At 39.7% G+C, this 18,004-nt stretch overlaps 1 protein-coding gene across 11 annotated transcripts in view; it reads right to left on the reverse strand.

The window, feature by feature from the left end:
- The window catches only part of ATP6V0A1 (ATPase H+ transporting V0 subunit a1), a 52,475-nt gene extending 40,958 nt beyond the window's left edge, over positions 1–11,517 (reverse strand). For 9 of the 11 annotated variants that reach the window (XM_036451738.2, XM_036451736.2, XM_036451735.2 and 6 more), the window contains exons 1-3: positions 11,380–11,509; positions 9,057–9,222; positions 116–194 (exon numbers count right to left, since the gene is read on the reverse strand). In XM_036451738.2, coding sequence (XP_036307631.1) covers positions 116–194; positions 9,057–9,173 — 196 coding nt within the window. In that variant the 5' untranslated portion in view covers positions 9,174–9,222; positions 11,380–11,509. Of the gene's footprint in view, positions 1–115; positions 195–9,056; positions 9,223–11,379 lie in introns of those variants that run through there. The other 2 variants (XM_036451732.2, XM_045586249.1) reach the window with 2 other exon arrangements.
- Positions 11,518–18,004: the final 6,487 nt, after the last annotated feature.

Below are 18,004 nucleotides of genomic sequence, written 5' to 3' on the forward strand. Positions count from 1 at the left end.
TTTTTTCTCCTTTCTTTTTCTCCTGTAGGATTTCCTCCCTTTATTAAGAGCACTGGTGTCTCTAATTTAAAATAAATGACTCATTATAGGAACATCAAGACCAAAATGCACATACGAAGCTTTCGATCCATTTCTTCACATCTTCTAACTTCATTCACAAATTTCCGCTGGAAGACATTCACATCTGGATTTAACTGCAAAATAAGGACACAATACCAAATATTCAAACACTGCATCTACTTCCTCTGTTTCACAAGCAGCATATCCTGCAAAGTGAAAGCCTGGTTTTGTGTCAGTGCATGATGCAACACTAATAAAAACTGTCTACTGACCCACTTTGGAGCCAGATGAACCAACTGAAGATAAAAAACGCTTCCTTGCTCTGCAACATATTGAAATGGAAGCAAATTACACAGAGTACAAAATGTTCTTCCGAGCCCAAAAGTCTCAATGAACCCCCTCCTCCACCACCACCAAATATCGGGCCCACTAATGTAACAGCAGCTCTGCCGGTTTTCCCTCCTTCTTCCCAATCAGAAGAATCAGAAGGCAAACTTCTCTAGTTCTTCACCTTTTAAGTGGCAGGCATTTATTCAAGTAATTACATTCATTCAAGTAATTTTCAAAGCAATGTGAAACAGAAACAAGGATAAAACAAGTTCCTACTCATTAAGAAACTTGCAATATAGGAGAGAGAAAACATGAACATAACCAATAAGATAGCATGTGATAAATTCCATAAAAGTAATACAAATAAAGAAATATTACAGTGACGTTTTCAATGTTTATGGAGCAAGCACCAAATATGTGCCATACACTGTATCAGGCACTTGTGTAAATATAAAGAGTAAAAAATGTCCTAACTTTTAGGAGCTCTGTTTCATGCACAATTAATACACTTAGTTGTGACAAATGCTATTAAAAAGTAAGTAAAATATTGTTGGTAGTTTCTTATACAATTAAACATACCTACCCACCACATGTCTGAGCATCTACTACTAGGTATTTGTGTAAGAAAATGAAAACACATTGACAGAGACTGTACAAGAATGTTCATAGCAGTTTTATTCATAATAGTTCCAAACTAGCAATGATCCTAACATCCATCAATAGAAGAATGGATAAAAACATTGTGGTATATTCATACAATGGAATATTACTCAGCAGTAAAAAAGAATCACTTATAGCTACCCACAAAACCAGATAAATCTAAAAAACATTGGGCTGAGAAAAAAAAGTAAGACCTAAGAGTTTGAAAGTATGACTCCATTTACATTAAGTTCAAGAACAGGTGAAACTAATCGATGATGCTCTAAGGGAGGGTGGGGGTTGATTAGGAATGAGCATAAGGTCACTTTCTAGGCTGCTGCAAATATGCTGTCTTGCCAGGGGTGGTACTTACAAAGGTGTATAAATTTACCAACATCATCAACCTGTACTCTAAGATCTTTGCATTTCACTGAATACAAATATTACCTCTATAAAAAAGATGTGTGTGTGTAGGGAAGAACACTAGTTCTACTTGGAGATAAAGGAAAAAAATGTGCAAAGGTAACCCCCTGAGCTGGGACGATGGCGGATGAAGCAAAGTTCACCAAGCAGAAATATACAGGATGGAAAGAGGAAGACCATGACATGTCCAGCTGGTGTGGTTCAGTGGTTGAACCAAGAGGTCATGGGTTTGACACATGCCCAGGTTGTGGGCTCGATCCCCAACAGGGGGCATGAAGAAAGCATGATTGATGTTTCTCTCCCATCAATGTTTCTATTTCTCTATCCCTATCCCTTCCTCTCTCCATAAAATCAATAAATATGTAAGAATACATATATATATATATATATGACAGACCAAATGATCTGACTTTTTAAATATACTTTTAAAAATTTTACTGCTTTGAAGAATAATATTGTATGTGAAGAATAAGTGTAAAGACAGAGAAACTAGTAAGGAAATTATTGGTATTATTATATTATTATTAGAAGGAATCAATAGCAAAAAGCATTACTAGAGATTAAGAGAAATGCTACATCTGATAATAAGAATAATTCCCATGAAGATGCACAATTCTAAACTTGTAGGTCCCTAATGAATTGTTTGTTTTTCACCAAGCAGGCAGTACTTCGGCTTCTCATTCAGAAATTTCCACTTCAATAAACATGAAGTGAACTACTGGTTTCATAATCAAAGGCAAAGTTCAACTACGGCCACCACAACCTGTTTCGGTCAAGGCATCCTAAAAATATTTCAAACAAAAATGAACAGAAGTGCAAGGAGAAACTGACAAGCCTGTCTATGTAGTGGGAAATTTTAGTGTAGCTTTTATACTACTGATACCTCAAATCTACTAAATAAGGATAGAGAAAATTTGAACAATATAATTAGCTTAATCTAATACATACACACAGAGACCTGTATACATCTACTCCCTTCATCCAACAGTTTTCTCTTCAATAATTCATTTGTAAAACTGACCACAAAATAGGTCATACAGCAAGTCTCAGTAAAAAAAACTATCACTATACAGACAATGTTATTTGATTACAATGCAATTTAATTAGAAATTCACATAATACAATTTACCATATTTGGAAATTCTAAATAGTTCTAAAGTAATTCATGACTCAAAAAAGAGATCAAAATGATATTTTGTTTGTTTTACATTGCTGGTTTTAATGGTGATATGACTAATTCCAAATGCTCACATTTGAAAGAGTAAAACAGCAATCATGTTTGCCATGAAACAGTGTTATATTTATTTTTTATTTAATATAATGAGAAGTGATTTTCATTTTTCTAAGTAACTGAAAAAGTCCAGTTCAATTGATGAAGGGAAAACAAACTACACATTGTATAATTCCATTATATCCAGGGTGGGACAAAAGTCGGTTTACAGTTGTGAGCACGTGAAACAGTTTATTCTTATATTCTAATTTATTAATTATTGTATTGTTTTCCATTCGAACAACTGTAAACCTACTTTTGTCACACCCTATATAATGTCCAGAATAGGGAAATTCACAGAAAAAGGCAGATTAAGTGGTTGCCCAGGGCTCGGGGGGAAAGGAGTGACTTCTAATGGGTACAAGGTTTCTTTTGGGGGTAATGAAATATTCTGGAATTAGACAGTGATGATGGTTTTGTGAATACACTAAAAACCATTGAATCATATACTGTAAAAAGGTGACCTTTTTGGTATATCTCAATTAAAAAGAACACAGGCGGAGGAATCAGACAATCCTGGGCACTAATCTGTATGTCCTTCAGGTATTTATTTTCATCTATGCCTCAGGTTCCTATTCTGTAAAATGAGAATGATAGGCTCCACGAACCAAAGGCAGGTTCTACTTTGCAGAGTTGTTGTGAGAAATGCATGCAATAATAATACAAAATGCTCAACATGGTTTCTATTAAAAATGTAAATTAACATTATGATTGTGTTAGACAGGAAGGGACTGAAGAATAGGAAAGAGTATGAAAAAGAGAAGGAATAGAAGAGAGGACATACAAAATTTTGAACAAGTTGAGTGAGGGAACATGTCTTGCTCAGTTGGCTCTCTAATACCCAGAGTGGCATCTTTTACAGAATAGACAGAATATATCAACTACTTCTTATATTGAAACCACTCATTTTAATATGTTGCATATTTTCATATCAAAGAAAAAGATGCAAAAAGACAGAAAATACAGATACATGTTACAACACAGATGGACCTTGAAAACATTTGCTACTGAAAGAAGCCAGTCCTAAAATATATGTTGTATAATTTTATTCACATGAAATATCCAGATTGGCAAATCCACAGAAACAGAAAGTAGATTAGTGGTTGCCAGGGGCTATGGAGGGCAGAGTTGGGGAGTGATTGCTAATGGGTGCAGGTTTTTTGTTAGAGTAATGAAAATGTTCTAAGATTCATTGTGGTGATGGTTGTACGATTCTGTGGATATACTAAAAATCACTGGATTATACACTTTAAATGAACAAGTAATATGGTATGTGAATTATATCTCAGTAAAGCTGTTTAAAAATATTAAGACAATAAGCTGGACATGCAATTCACCAAATTAATAGATTGAAGAGAAAAACAAAACAAGACAGTAACGCCAAAAGATAAAAAGGCATTAGATAAAATTCCACAACCATTTGTAACAATAATTTTAGAAAATAAGAATATGAAAGAATATGCATAATCTAATTAATAGAATTTTCCAAAAATGTAAGAGTAAACATCTTATTTAAATTGTGAAACATTAGCCGAAACTGGTTTGGCTCAGTGGTAGAGCGTCAGTCTGTGGACTGAAAGGTCCCAGGTTCGATTCCGGTCAAGGGCATGTACATTGGTTACGGGCACATCTCTGGTAGGGGGTGTGCAAGAGGCAGCTGGTCGATGTTTCTCTCTCATCGATGTTTCTAACTCTCTATCTCTCTCCCTTCCTCCTCTCTGTAAAATATCAATAAAATATATTTAAAAAAAATAAAATAAAATAAATAAATAAATTGTGAAACATTAGCCCTGGCTGGGGTGGCTCAGTTGGTTGTGGCTTGCTTGGTTGTAGCATTGCCCTGTACACCGAAAGGTCTCGGGTTTGATTCCTCGTCAGGACACATACCCAGGTTGTGGGTTCGATCCCTGGTGGGGGCCATGCAGAGATAACTGATTGATGTTTCATTCTCACATCAATGTTTCTCTCTCTAAAATCAATAAAAGCATGCCCTCAGGTAAGGATTTTAAAAAATTGTGAAACATTAAAAAGATTCCCCTTAAAGTCAGGAGCAAGACAAGAATGCCATTTAATGGATACTTAGCATTTTGCCCTCTTTCCTTAGTAACAAAAATTCCAATTATCTTCAGGGCAGCAAATGCTCAGTTAAAAAAAACAAAACACATTTCCCAGACTCCCTTGCAGCTAGTGTATGCCATAATCCTGACACCAATAATAAATTTTAAAAGTCTGTTGAGAATTTCTGGGAAAGAAATATGTACTTCTCCTTGCACATCTTCCAATGCTATGCCTGGAGCTATGGGGGTTATCTGAGAATACAAAAGCCAAATGTTCAAGGATGGTCAAACAGATACAGAATGATGACAGCGTGGAGCTGGGCTTCATGTTACATGAGAAAAGTACACCCCTATCATCTGAGCTTTTTGTTACACTCAGCTAAGCACAATCCTAACCAGTATTAGCTTGCTGTTTCTCTTCTTCAGCATGTTACTCAAGGTCCCCATGTATATGGTGAAATGAGAAAAAGAAACAAAAGGATAAGGATTTGAAAAGAAAAAAGAGCTTACTCTCTAATGGTACAGTGAAAAAGATTAAATCAAATGTGACAAAATGTTAACAACTGGTGAATAAACATAGGAGTATTCAGGCTTGAAATTTTTCAAAGAAATTTAGAAAAAAACACCAATAAGCAAAAAAAGAAAAATAAACTTTTTGTATGACAAAATATACCATAAATGAAGGGAAAAGATAAGCGGCAGCCTAGAAGAATTTATCAGTAAAGGAGTAGAAAAAGATTAGATTCCAGAAGACATGAAGAACTTTTACAGATCCCACAAGTTAACAAGCAAAAGGCCAGCAACCCCAATAGTAAACAGGCAGGTGATATGGACAGACAGACGCTCATGGAAAATGAAACCTATTATGTCCAATAAACAGATAAAAAGATATTAAATGTACTAATATAGAAAATGCAAAAGAAAACAACCATAAGATTCCACTTCTTTGGATTGGTAAATTTCTTTGAGCACAGAAGTGCTGACATTGTTCCTGACACTTGGCATGGCAGGAACTCTCAGCCAGCCATGGGAGCATGACCAGGCACATGCACTGTGAAGTGCACTTTGACATCCTCCAGCGAGAGATGCACATGAACTCATTTAAAAATTATAAATCCACTACATTATAATAGCATATTCCTGAAAAATAGCTGCATTTTAAAAAAAAAGAAAAAGAAGAGAATGATATTGCTTTTATATTTAAAAAAATATTTTAGTGTTTGAATTATTCGAATTCAATGCCCCTCAGCAATGCCCCTCCTACTTATAATCCCTGGAGGAGCAGCAGGCCCATGTGATCAGTACTGTTTTCGCAGTAACAGTAAGACATTATTTGCCTTTTTCATTCTCATTGTCTGATGTGTGTTTCAGTAAAGTTTTCCAGAGTCTCATGACATACATCACAGCATACCAACTGTAGAAGCAAATGAGAAGCCAGCTATCTTCGACTAATTCAAACACTAAAATATTTTTTTAAATGTAAAAGCAATATCATTCTCTTCTTTTCTTTTTCTTTTTCTTTTTTTTTTTTAATGCAGCTATTTTTTCAGGAATATGCTATTATAATGTAGTGAATTTATAATTTTTAAATGAGTTCATAAATATTCTCAGTTTAATAAGTATGAATAGTTGTAACACATAAAAGCTTGTTAGGGTTCTCAATTTTATTTTATTTAAGAGTGTAAAGAAGTCTTTAGATCAAAATGTTTGAGAACCACTGCCCTGGAGAAACTATAAAAGATGCAAACCAGGAGACATAGGTAAGACTCTTCAATGCAACTTGTAATAGCAAAGAACTGTAATCATTAGAAGGAAAAAAATGATAAATTATATACTTATACAGCAATTACATAGCAATTTAAATAAATGAACGAGGGCCTCCTGTACCAACATGGACAAATTTCATGAATATTGAATTTTAAAAGTATCTGCTGAAGGATACATACAATATGATAGAATGTAAAGCATACAAAATTACTTATACCATATATTACTTAGTGATTCATACATACATAACAAAAGTAAAAAATAAAAACATAAGGGAATAATACTGTCAACAATAAACAAAGAAAAAAACACATGTAAGAGCAAACAAAGTCACCTCTAGGGAGGAGGGGAGAAAAATTAAACACAGGGAGGAAGGAGAGCAGGCATCTTCAATTATATGTGGAATGTTTATCCCTTTAGTAGATAATATAAATCACGTAGATATTCATTATATTATTCCCCATAATTTTTTGTATGACTGAAATACATAATAAGTAAAAGTTAAGAATGCCAAATTAACCCAAATGGGTATTAGAAAGGGAGATACTATATAGGACCAGATGAAGAATTGCAAATTAGGTTTGATTTAGGTTTCAAGTCTAAAAAACTGGAAGAATATCAATGCATTAGCTCAAGTTTAGGAAGTGAGGGTGAAGAAATAGTTTGTGAAAAGGAAAGGTGTTGGGATTTAGATATATATATTAGCTTGAGAAGCAGAGATGATAACAATCTTAGAAATTTGTATATTTAGGGAAGGTATTTGAAAAGTCAAGGCCAGAGCCGAGACCGGTTTGGCTCAATGGATAGAGTGTCAGCTTGGGGACTGAAGGGTCCCGGGTTCGATTCCGGTCAAGGGCATGTACCTTGGTTGCGGGCATATCCCCAGTAGGGGGTGTGCAAGAGGCAGCTGATTGATGACTCTCTCTCATCGATGTTTCCAACTCTCTATCTCTCTCCCTTCCTCTCTGTACAAAAACAATAAAATATATATTAAAAAAAGAAAAAAAAGAAAAAAAAGAAAAGTCAAGGCCAGAAATATAGATTTGGGACTCAATGAATATGAAAATTTTGAGAATGGATGAGGTCACTGAAAAAAGGTGATAAAAAGAAAGATGTGGGTGTGAACAGGCTTATCAAGAGAACAAAGAAGGGAGCTTGAGAAACACTGACACTGAGGGCAGAGGTGGAGGAGATAAAAGAGAGGCCGGTGGAAGAGTCTTGGGAAGGTAAAAGAACACTCCAAAAGAGATGGTATAAAAAGGTTCAAAGAAAATGAGGACTAAGACTATCACTGGGTTGTATTTGTGCAGTTTCAGTTCAGACTGAGAACTTCCTGAAAGCTTGCTAATTCCAGGAAGTCAATATTGATGAATCCTATACCTTTCTGATTACTTCCTCTTCATCCATCCATTCCAACAAATATTATCTACGTGGGCACTAAGGATAAGATAATCACTGCCTCCGTCTTCATGGTACTTAGATCAGAATAGCAGATAGAGACTTTAATCAACTACTCACACTGATGACTATAAAATCACAATTATAATGAGAGGTACATGGAGCTTTGAGGTTGCCTAATAGGGAATTGTTAACTCCTCCCTCCTTTCAGCAGCAAATATCAGACTGTAAGCTGGGCATACTTTTTGTACGCTTAGACTGTTCATTTTGTTTTTATTGATTTTTTTTTTCTTTTTAGAGAGGGAGGAAGGGAGAGGGAGAGGAAGAGAGAGACATGGATGTAAGAAAAACACATTGATTGGTGGGCTCCTGTATAAGGACCCACTAGAGATCGACCCTGCAATCTAGGTATGTGTCCTCTGATATCGAACTTGGGACTTTCTGAAACATGGGACGACACCCCAACCAACTGAGCCACACTAGCCAGGGCTATCCATTTTCTTTTCTTTTTTTAAAAGAAATATATTTTTATTGATATGAGAGGAAGGGAGAGGGAGAGAGAAATAGAAACATCATTCATTGGCTGCCTCCTGCATGGGCATGTGCCCTTGATCCAAATCGAACCCGGGACCCTTCAGTCCACAGAGCTAAACCAGCTAGGGCTGTCCATTTTCTTTTGATATCTTCTCCAACTTCCCAGCATAATGCTTCAGCTTAATAGGTATTCAGTATGTTTACATATATACTATATACCCCTAACTGGATGCTTCAGATCTTATAATAAATATGACCTGCTGTATGGAAAAGCTATGAACTTATTTTTAAGATCCTGCTATGAGTGTTAAGGAGCCCAAAAGGAAAGTGGAAGCCTTGAACAGGCTAGTTTGCTATCCTCCGTTTGCATCCCAAGCAATCACCTTGAGCATGCTTAGGGTTATTCATTCTCAAAGGGAAACCAGTGAAAACACTAAAGGGTTGGCCCACGCCATTCTCACCTCGAGAAAGACAACTCCAAAAAGTGTACCAACAGTACGCGTGCTGTCATGTTATTTTTGCAAATAAAAAGCAAAACAGTTCAGTGGTAATCAAGCAGCAGCCCCACAACTACTTACATCACGAAACTGGACCTTTCCGAGTTCTCCTAACTCGCTGACACAACAATAAGCAGCTTCTGACTGGAGGAAAAGCTGGGCCAGCGTCATCTCCTCGCTCCGGAAAAGCTCCCCCATGGCGGCGGCAGAAGTACATCAACCGAGTACCTGGATTTCTCTCTCCGACCTGAGGCAAAAAGGAGAAAATGGCATGACCTTGGAAAGAGGGCAAAGTGCAAACAACACTCAGTAAGGCTCTTCCGTTTTGCATTTCATGTCTTTCACCCCCTGCTGACAGGCCTTTAACAACTGTTTTAACATCCTCCTTAGAAAGAGGGAAAGGAGAAATTGCAAAAAATCCTCGCCCACAGAGGGCCTGATGAAAAATCTCTTCCTTTGCAGTCAACATCAGGATCAAATGACAATATTTTGGGACATCTCAATACATAAGAATGTATCCATATTAAAAATAGGAACCGGGGATCCCAAACAGCTTTTTAGTACCCTGGGCACAATATTAGGAGGCAGTGACATCCACACTGCTCTATCTTGGTTTCCACTTGTGTCAGGAAACGGAAGAGACCTCACTCATTTTCTAACCTGTACTGCTCATTTCTTTTTCTTCCTTTCTTTTCTTTTTTAAATTCTCACCCCGGGGAACATGTTTTTCATTGATTTTAGAGAGAGGAAGCGAGAGGGAGAGAAAAACATTGATTAGTTGCCTCCCAGACCCACTCACCCTGACCAGGGATCAAACCCTAAACCTCTGTAAGTGTTCTGACCGGGAATCAAACCCACAACATTTTTGGTGTGTAGATGATGTTTCAACCAACTGAGCCACCTCACCTGGCTAGAGCTACTGGGCATTTCCAACAGCCAAAGTCCCAGCCCTACCCTAATGTTACGACTACCTTAAAGGATTTAATCTTCCGAATTCCCCAAAAAGCACCATCTTCTCACTACAGAATCGAAATACATAATCATTATCTTAAAAAAAAAAAAAAAAAAGAAAGAAAGAAAAGAAAAGAAAAGAAAAAAGGAACCAGCTTGCTTATTAAGCTCAATACCAAGTCAAGCATGGCAGGAATACACTGATAATGACAAAGCAGTTTTCTCAGGCCACAGAGAATAAGCTTTCCATCTTGGGAAGCTTTCTGTTTCTCATCCCCCACCTTCAAGATTAACTACATCGTTCCCCCTGTGAAAGCTTCTCCTGCATGAGTCAATAAAGGTTTGATTTTAGGGTTGTCTTATCACTGCGGGGTCATAAAGACAAGTGGCGCTATCAGTGGTCCTGAAAATGCAATTATTTATTCTCCATCAGCTATTGTGAGGCAAAGATGGTAAGTATCTAAACTCGGAGAGAAAAAAAAAAAAAAACACGAAAAAAAAAATCATACGGTTATTTTTAGTATCATGAGAGCATCCATGATAGGTGAGCCTGGCATCAAAGGAGGAAGAGCTGCTCTCCGGGAAGGCTGGGAGACATCTTGAAAAATTTGCATGACAAACCTTTGTGCATTTGATGTTCAAAGCGGCAGAATAACACACTCAGATACAAGTAAGGCTTTCTCAGGAGATTATGTAGCTTCATAACAGCCCCCAACACACATCGCTGCTAATTATGGGGCAGAGTCCACCATCGCTAAACACATAATATTATGCCTGATCAGCAAAGTTCAGGGGCTGCCAGTAATGACAGCCGCCAATGAGCTGCCTCCCTCCTGTTTTTTTATTTTTTTTATTTTTTTAAACGATCACCAATCTCCCTAAATTAATCTCTCCGACGAAACAAACAGAAAACCAAATAGGCCAAGGCGATTAGGGGATGCGGGGGGAGTGGTGAGAGTGGGGGTGGTGCTGGTGGTGCTGGTGAGTGTAGTGATGTGTGTCACAAAACAAAAATATAAAGAAATAGGAATTCTGCACAAGATTAATCCAGGTGAGGCGTCCCCCGCGTATTGCCTCACCTGGCCTCCTCACAAGGTGTTTGGATTCACCTGCTTCGTCCCTGTCACAGGCACACCTACCTCCAGGAACAGGGACTGAAAGGGAGACCTTCTCAAACTGGGACCCCATTTAAGAAGTCGTCCCCCCCAAATTCTTCGGACATTCCAATAACCTTCAGTTCCCCCGCCTGCCCCTTAAGTGGCGGAAGGGATCAGGGCCTCCGCAGGGGAGGGAACCTCGGTTCCCCTGCCCACCGCAGGGGTGCCCAAAGGGAGGGAACCCCCTGTCCTTTCAGACACCTCAGTCCCTGCTCCCTCCTTGGGCCGGGGAAGTGGGTGTGAGGAGGGTCCCCGGCGCCCCTCGGAGCCGCTCCCCGCCGCGCCGCCCCGCTCACCTCCGGCCGCCGGCGGGGCCACTACCCGAGCAGTCGCCGCGGACCCAGCCGCAGCCTCCCGGCTCCCGGCTCCCGGCTCCGGGTGCAGCGCTCCGACGCGCCTGCGCCCGCCAGGCCCCGCCCCCGCGCCGCCGCCGCCTCCGCCCGGAGTGACCTCATCGCAGCCGGCCAATGGGGCGCGGCCGCGGGCGGCGGCCGCAGTGCGGAGTCGCCATCTTGTTCGCCAGCGGGGCCGGCGGAGGACGGCCGGGGCGGGGCTGGCGGGCAGGTGCTGAGCCCTCCAGGACCCCTTCTCTGCAGCCCTACTGTGAGCTGGAAGCGGGCTGTCTGCTTTCTCTGTTTGCACACCCAGAGGATTCATCCACAGGCTTCTCCTCGAGGGAAGCAGCATGGAGGAAGGGGAGAAATCAATGGGAAATGACCTGAGAGCTGGAGGGGAGCTTGCAAGCGCTTTCGGCACTTTCATACACACACACTCAGACATACACAGTCATACCCACCACACACACACACCACAGACACACACACAGTCATACCCACCACACACACACACACAGACACACACACACACACACACACACCACACAGACACACAGTCATACCCCCCCCCACACACAGACACCACACAGACACACACAGTCATACCCACCACACACACACACACACACCACGCAGACACACACACAGTCATACCCACCACACACACACGCACACAGACACCACACAGACACACACAGTCATACCCACCACACACACACACAGACACGCACCACACAGACACACACACAGTCATACCCACCACACACACACACCACTTTCCTCCTTAGTTTACAGAAAAGAACATCTGAGCCCTAGAGTGCTGAGTGGCCTGGGAAAGGTGCTAGATCCTGTAGAAGAGCCTTGAACAGGGAGGGGCTCAGCACTTAACTATGGGAAACTCGTCTTTATTTATTTTTTTAAATATAGTTTTATTGATTTCAGAGAGGAAGAGAGAGAGGGACAAACCAGTGATGAGAGAGAATCACTGATGGGCTTCCTCCTCCACACCCCCTACTGGCGATCCAACCCGCAACCCAGGCATATGCCAGAATCGAACCTGAGACCTTCCAGTCTGCAGGCCGACGCTCTATCCACTGAGACAAACTGGCTAGGGAGGGATACTCATCTTTAAAAGGGTACTTGGGCCAGACTGGCATGGCTCAGTGGTTGAGGCCACGGTTTGATTCCTGGTCGGGGCACAGGCCTGGTTTGTGGGCATGATCCCCAGTGGGGAACATACAGGAGGCAGCTGATGGATGATTCTCATCATCGATGTTTCTATCTCTCCCTCCCTCTCCCTTCCTCTTTGAAATCAATAAAAATGTATTTAAACAATAAAAAGGTACTTGGTTTAGTTCCTCAGACAACTGTGCAGGGCCTATGTTTCTCCAGTAGGGAGGGGGGACCCTAAGGCTGTTGGTGAAAGTATATTTGTATCTAGTTTGGTGGATTTCTGTGGACCCATTTGACCATAGAAGGGCTTTCTAATTCTAAAGAAAAAATTAAAAGAATAACTGGTTTTTTAAAATGCGTGTTGCCTGTGTTTATAAAAATGCCCTTCTCAAATATTGATGAGTAGGGATCCCAAGTTGTTTGTCATAACCAAAACTGTTTCAGGAAAAACTCGGAAAACCGGTTACTCAGTCTCCGTGGGTGGGAGAACACAATTGAGATTCAAGTGTAATGAAGGAGACACTTCAGGTGAAAACCTGCTGCTGCTAATTGTGTCTACCTGACAGTAACATCATCGAGCCTGCTCGACCAGCCTAAACCAAATAACGAAGGGCAAAAACTACACGTTTTATTTGATTTTTCAATTTCACGTTGTGAGTGAAGATAGACCTCAACTGCATTAGATTTCGTGGAGAAGTAGCACCTTGGAGAGCCCCAACCCTCCTTTTCGTTTGTGATCTTTTTTTTTTTTTTTTTTTAATATATATTTTATTGATTTTTCTACAGAGAGGAAAGGAGAGGGATAGAGAGTTAGAAACATCGATGAGAGAGAATCACCAATCAGCTGCCTCTTGCACACCTCCTACTGGGGATGTGCCCAAAACCCAGGTACATGCCCTTGACCCGAATCGAACCCGGGACCCTTCAGTCCACAGGCCGACGCTCTACCACTGAGCCAAACCGGCTTCGGCCCGACCCTCCTTTCTGTTTGTGATCTTGAATGCTCCCTGCTCTCCCAACTTTCCAGGCAAGGTAGGCAGAGACCCCCATTGGAAAGCCTGCCAAGTTTTAGAAAACTATTACGCAATGGCTGTCATTTCCTTCCTCCGAGTCTTAAACCACACATTTAAACTTCAGAGTCAGCTGCTTGCTAACCACAAGTTTTCTTACTTCACCTTTAAGACAGCCTTTCATCTGGACTCAGCGCAATTCCCTTGAACTCGTTTTTTTTTTCTTTTTCATGACTTCCTTGAAAGTAAATTCTCCAGGGCTCTTTTTCTGTCTCATTTCCTGCCATCAATCTTTCTCTGGTGTTCTATTTCTTTCCCCTCCATGACCTCTTCCTTAGCAGTCCTTCCTGTTGTCAGGTTTAAATGCCTACGAGTGGGTCTCATACCTATTTTTCCACTCACCTCTTTTCTCCATGGCTCAGAGGTGGAATTTCAGGCTGCTTGAATAATACCATCCAGGCAACAAATGCTTGCTGAGGGCGTACTATGGGGCAGACGTGGCTCTAGGTGCTGGGGTAGGAGAATGAAACAGACACACTTCCTGTCCTAGAGGAAGTCACAGTTCATGGAGAAATAAAGTTCTAATAATTGAGAGAGACAGATATAGAGAAAACAGAGGTGTGAGTGCAATGATTAATATTTACTTTATACTATGCCCTTTTGTAAATGCTTTATGAATATGAACTCATTTAAATCACCTCACAATAATACTGGGAGGCAATTGGTGATGGTGAAACTGAGGCACAATAATGTGCCCAACGCCACTCAGCTAGTAAATGGCAAAGCAGGATTCAAACCGAGCCAGTTTGATGACATTTCTTGGACTCATGTATTGCACTGTCCTGCCTTTGGTAAGAGTGCTGTCTCTAAATTCAATTCTTTTTAAAAAAAATATTTTTTATTGATTTCAGAGAGGAAGCGAGAGACATCACTGATGAGAGAGAATCATCCATTGGCTGCCTCCTCCATGCCCCCTATTGGGGATCAAGTTCACAATCTGGGCATGTGACCTAACCAGGAACGGAACCGTGACCTCCTGATTCATGGGTAGACGATCAATCACCACACAGGCCAGGCCAAGTGTTTTTAAATACATATTTGCTCAAGTGATCCTCTTTTCTATATGCTTCTTGCATTAGTTTCCTAGGGCTGCTGCACAAATTGCCATAAACTGGGTCAATTAAAATAACAGGAATTTATTCTTTTTTTTTTAAAATATATTTTATTGATTCTTTTACAGAGAGGAAGAGAGAGGGATAGAGAGTTAGAAACATTGATGAGAGAGAGTCATCAATCAACTGCCTCTTGCACATCCCCTATTGGGGATGTGCCCGCAACCAAGTTACATGCCCCTGACCGGAATCGAACCCGGGACCCTTCAGTCCCCAAGCCGACGCTCTATCCATTGAGCCAAACCGGTTTCGGCAAGGAATTTATTCTTTTACAGGTCTGGAGGCTAGAAGTCTGAAATCAAGGCAGTCACAGGGACATGATATTTCTAAAGAATATATAGGGAAGAATCCTTCATTCCCTCTTCCTAGCTTCTAGTGGTTGCCTGCAATCCTTAGTTTTCCTTGGCTTGTCACTCCAGTTACTGCCTCCTTCACAAAACATTTCTTCCTCTGTGTATCTGTATCTGTGTCCAAATGTCTCTTTTTATAAGGACACCAGTCATTGGATCAGGCCCACCTTAATACTGTTTGACTTCCTCTTAACTTGTTTACATATGCAAATATAATATTTCCAAATAAATTCATATGCATGGATTCCAAGTGGACATGAATTTTGTGGGAATACCATTCAACCCAGTGTCTTCCTTACCAATTTTGGGAAGGAAATTTTGCTCTGCATAATTTTCCAACTGTTCACTTGCAAATAGTTGTGAGCAAACAATATACTTTGGTTTAAAATTTTACTTCCTTTTGTCTGAAATATTTGAGATGATAGCAGCTCAGTGTAATGATTGTCTGTCTAGTCAAATATTTCTTTTGGTTTTTCCCTTTTATATAAAAAGACACTCTAATTCTTAAACTCTCTACCAAGGATCTGATTGAATGTTGGATGGGATAAGTCTCTAGCCACAACCTTTAGGTTACCTGTAATCACTTTGGCCATCATTTGAAATGTCGATTTGCAGTTTGCAGTTTCAGTTTGAATTCCTCAAAATAACTCTGTTTCTACCTTCAAAGCCTATCAATGTTTAACGGAAAGTATTTTGGTAATAAGCAAAATTCTTTTCATAATAGATTTTGAGGCTTCCTTTGGAGCTTGAGGAATGCCAGCTTCCTCTGTTAATCATTATATCCATAAGTAGATAAGAATGAGCTGAAGGCATGTGACATTTTAGGCAACCCTCAAGGCTCTTGTGACCAACACATGAGGCAAAAGGCCTTAACTCGTGGAAGTTAAGAAAGCCATGAAAGAGGCTACTTAAAGAAATAAAATTTTGGGGTGAGGAGTGAAGGGAACCTAATATATGGTGACAGAAGATTATTTGATTTTGGGTGGTGAGCACACGGTGCAATATATAGATCTTGTATCATAGAATTCTACACCTGAAACCTGTATGATCCTATTAACCAATGTCACCCCAATAAATTTAATGAAAACAAACAATTCTAAAAGAGATAAAATTTAGAAGACATGAGAAAAGTTGAGATGGGAATAAAGGAAGGATTGATTGACACAGGGCAGAGGCCTAAAATATTTGCCCAGGAAAACAAAAAACTAGTTCAAGGAGGTTTCTGAAAGTAGAGAATCTGGCAAGTGTTTCTATATTGGGTTTCTAGTGAATTGGAGAAAGGAGGTGAGATCTGGAGTGAAGAAATACATTGGAAAATTCCAGTTGAAAGAATCTGGTTGATTCAATGGTCAAGAGATAGATCTAACTTGAACTGTTATATTTTCACTGCCTAGCTTAATGACTGGCATTCAAATATACTTAATAAATATTGTTGAAGGAAAGAAAACAAAACTGAAATGTAATCACAAGGGGATAGAACCCACCCACAACCTGGGTATGTGCCCTGACCTGAATCAAACCTGTGACCTTTCTTTCTTTTCTTTTTTTTTCTTTTTTTTTTAATATAATATATTTTATTGATTTTCCACAGAGGGGAATGGAGAGAGATAGAGAGCTAGAAACGTCAATGAGAAACATCAACCAGTTGCCCCTTACACACCACCTACTGGGGATGTGCCCGCAACCAATATACATGCCCTTGACCGGAATCGAACCTGGGACCTTTCAGTCCGCAAACCGACACTCTATCCACTGAGCCAAACCAGTTTCAGCAAATCTGTGACCTTTCAGTTTACCAGATAACGTTCCAATCAACTGAGCCACAGTACACAGGGCACTTGTATTGTATTTTCCATGTGTTTACTACAACTGTAGAGAAATACAATTGATTTTTGAGTGCTTATTGTATATCCTATAACTTTGCTGAACTCAGTATTCATTCCAGGAGTTTTTGTAAAAAACAAAACAAAACACAAATTTTTGTAAATCTCATCTCTTTAGTTTTTTTTTTTTTTTTTTTTTTTTTTTTTTTTTTTTTTTTTTACAGACTATCATGCTATAGGCACAAGGGCAGCGTTTTATTTCTTTTTTTGTTCAGTTTATATGCCTTTTTTTTTTTCTTTTTTTTTTTTTTTGCCTTATTCTGCTGGCTAGTTCTTCCAATACTATGATGAATAGGAATGATGCAAGCAGACATCCTTAACTTGTTTTCAATCTTAGGAAGAAAGAATTCAGTCTTTCATTATTTTTAAGATATATATATTTTATTGATTTTTTACAGAGAGGAAGGGGGAGGGATAGAGAGCTAGAAACATTGATGAGAGAGAAACATCAATCAGCTGCTTTCTGCACAACCCCTACCAGGGATGAGCCCACAACCAAGGTACATGCTCTTGACCAGAATTGAACCCCGGACCCTTCAGTCCACAGGCTGACGTTCTATCCCACATGTGTCAAACACAAGGCCCGCGGGCCAAATCCGTCCCGCCAGGCCTTGCAATGTGGCCCGCACCGCGCTGTCATCACTGCACTCCGCTGCGTTTCCATCACAATGACAGTTTATGACTGTTCAGTAAACCATTCGGCCCGAGATTTAGGCTGGATTTTAGATTTTGGCCCCTTCTCTGATTGAGTTCGACACCCCTATTCTATCCACTGAGCCAAACCGGTTTTGGCCAGTCTTTTATTATTAAATATGATGATAGCTGTAGGGTTTTTGGTAGATGTTTTTATCAAGTTGAGAAAATTCCCTTCTATTCCTAGTTTTCTGAGTTTAAAATATATATATATATATATATATATATATATATATATTGATATATTGATATATATATATTGATATATATATATATATATATTGATTTCAGAGAAGGAAGAGGGA

Source organism: Pipistrellus kuhlii, unplaced genomic scaffold (assembly GCF_014108245.1).
Source record: "Pipistrellus kuhlii isolate mPipKuh1 unplaced genomic scaffold, mPipKuh1.p scaffold_m20_p_22, whole genome shotgun sequence".
Classification (NCBI taxonomy): domain Eukaryota; kingdom Metazoa; phylum Chordata; class Mammalia; order Chiroptera; family Vespertilionidae; genus Pipistrellus; species Pipistrellus kuhlii.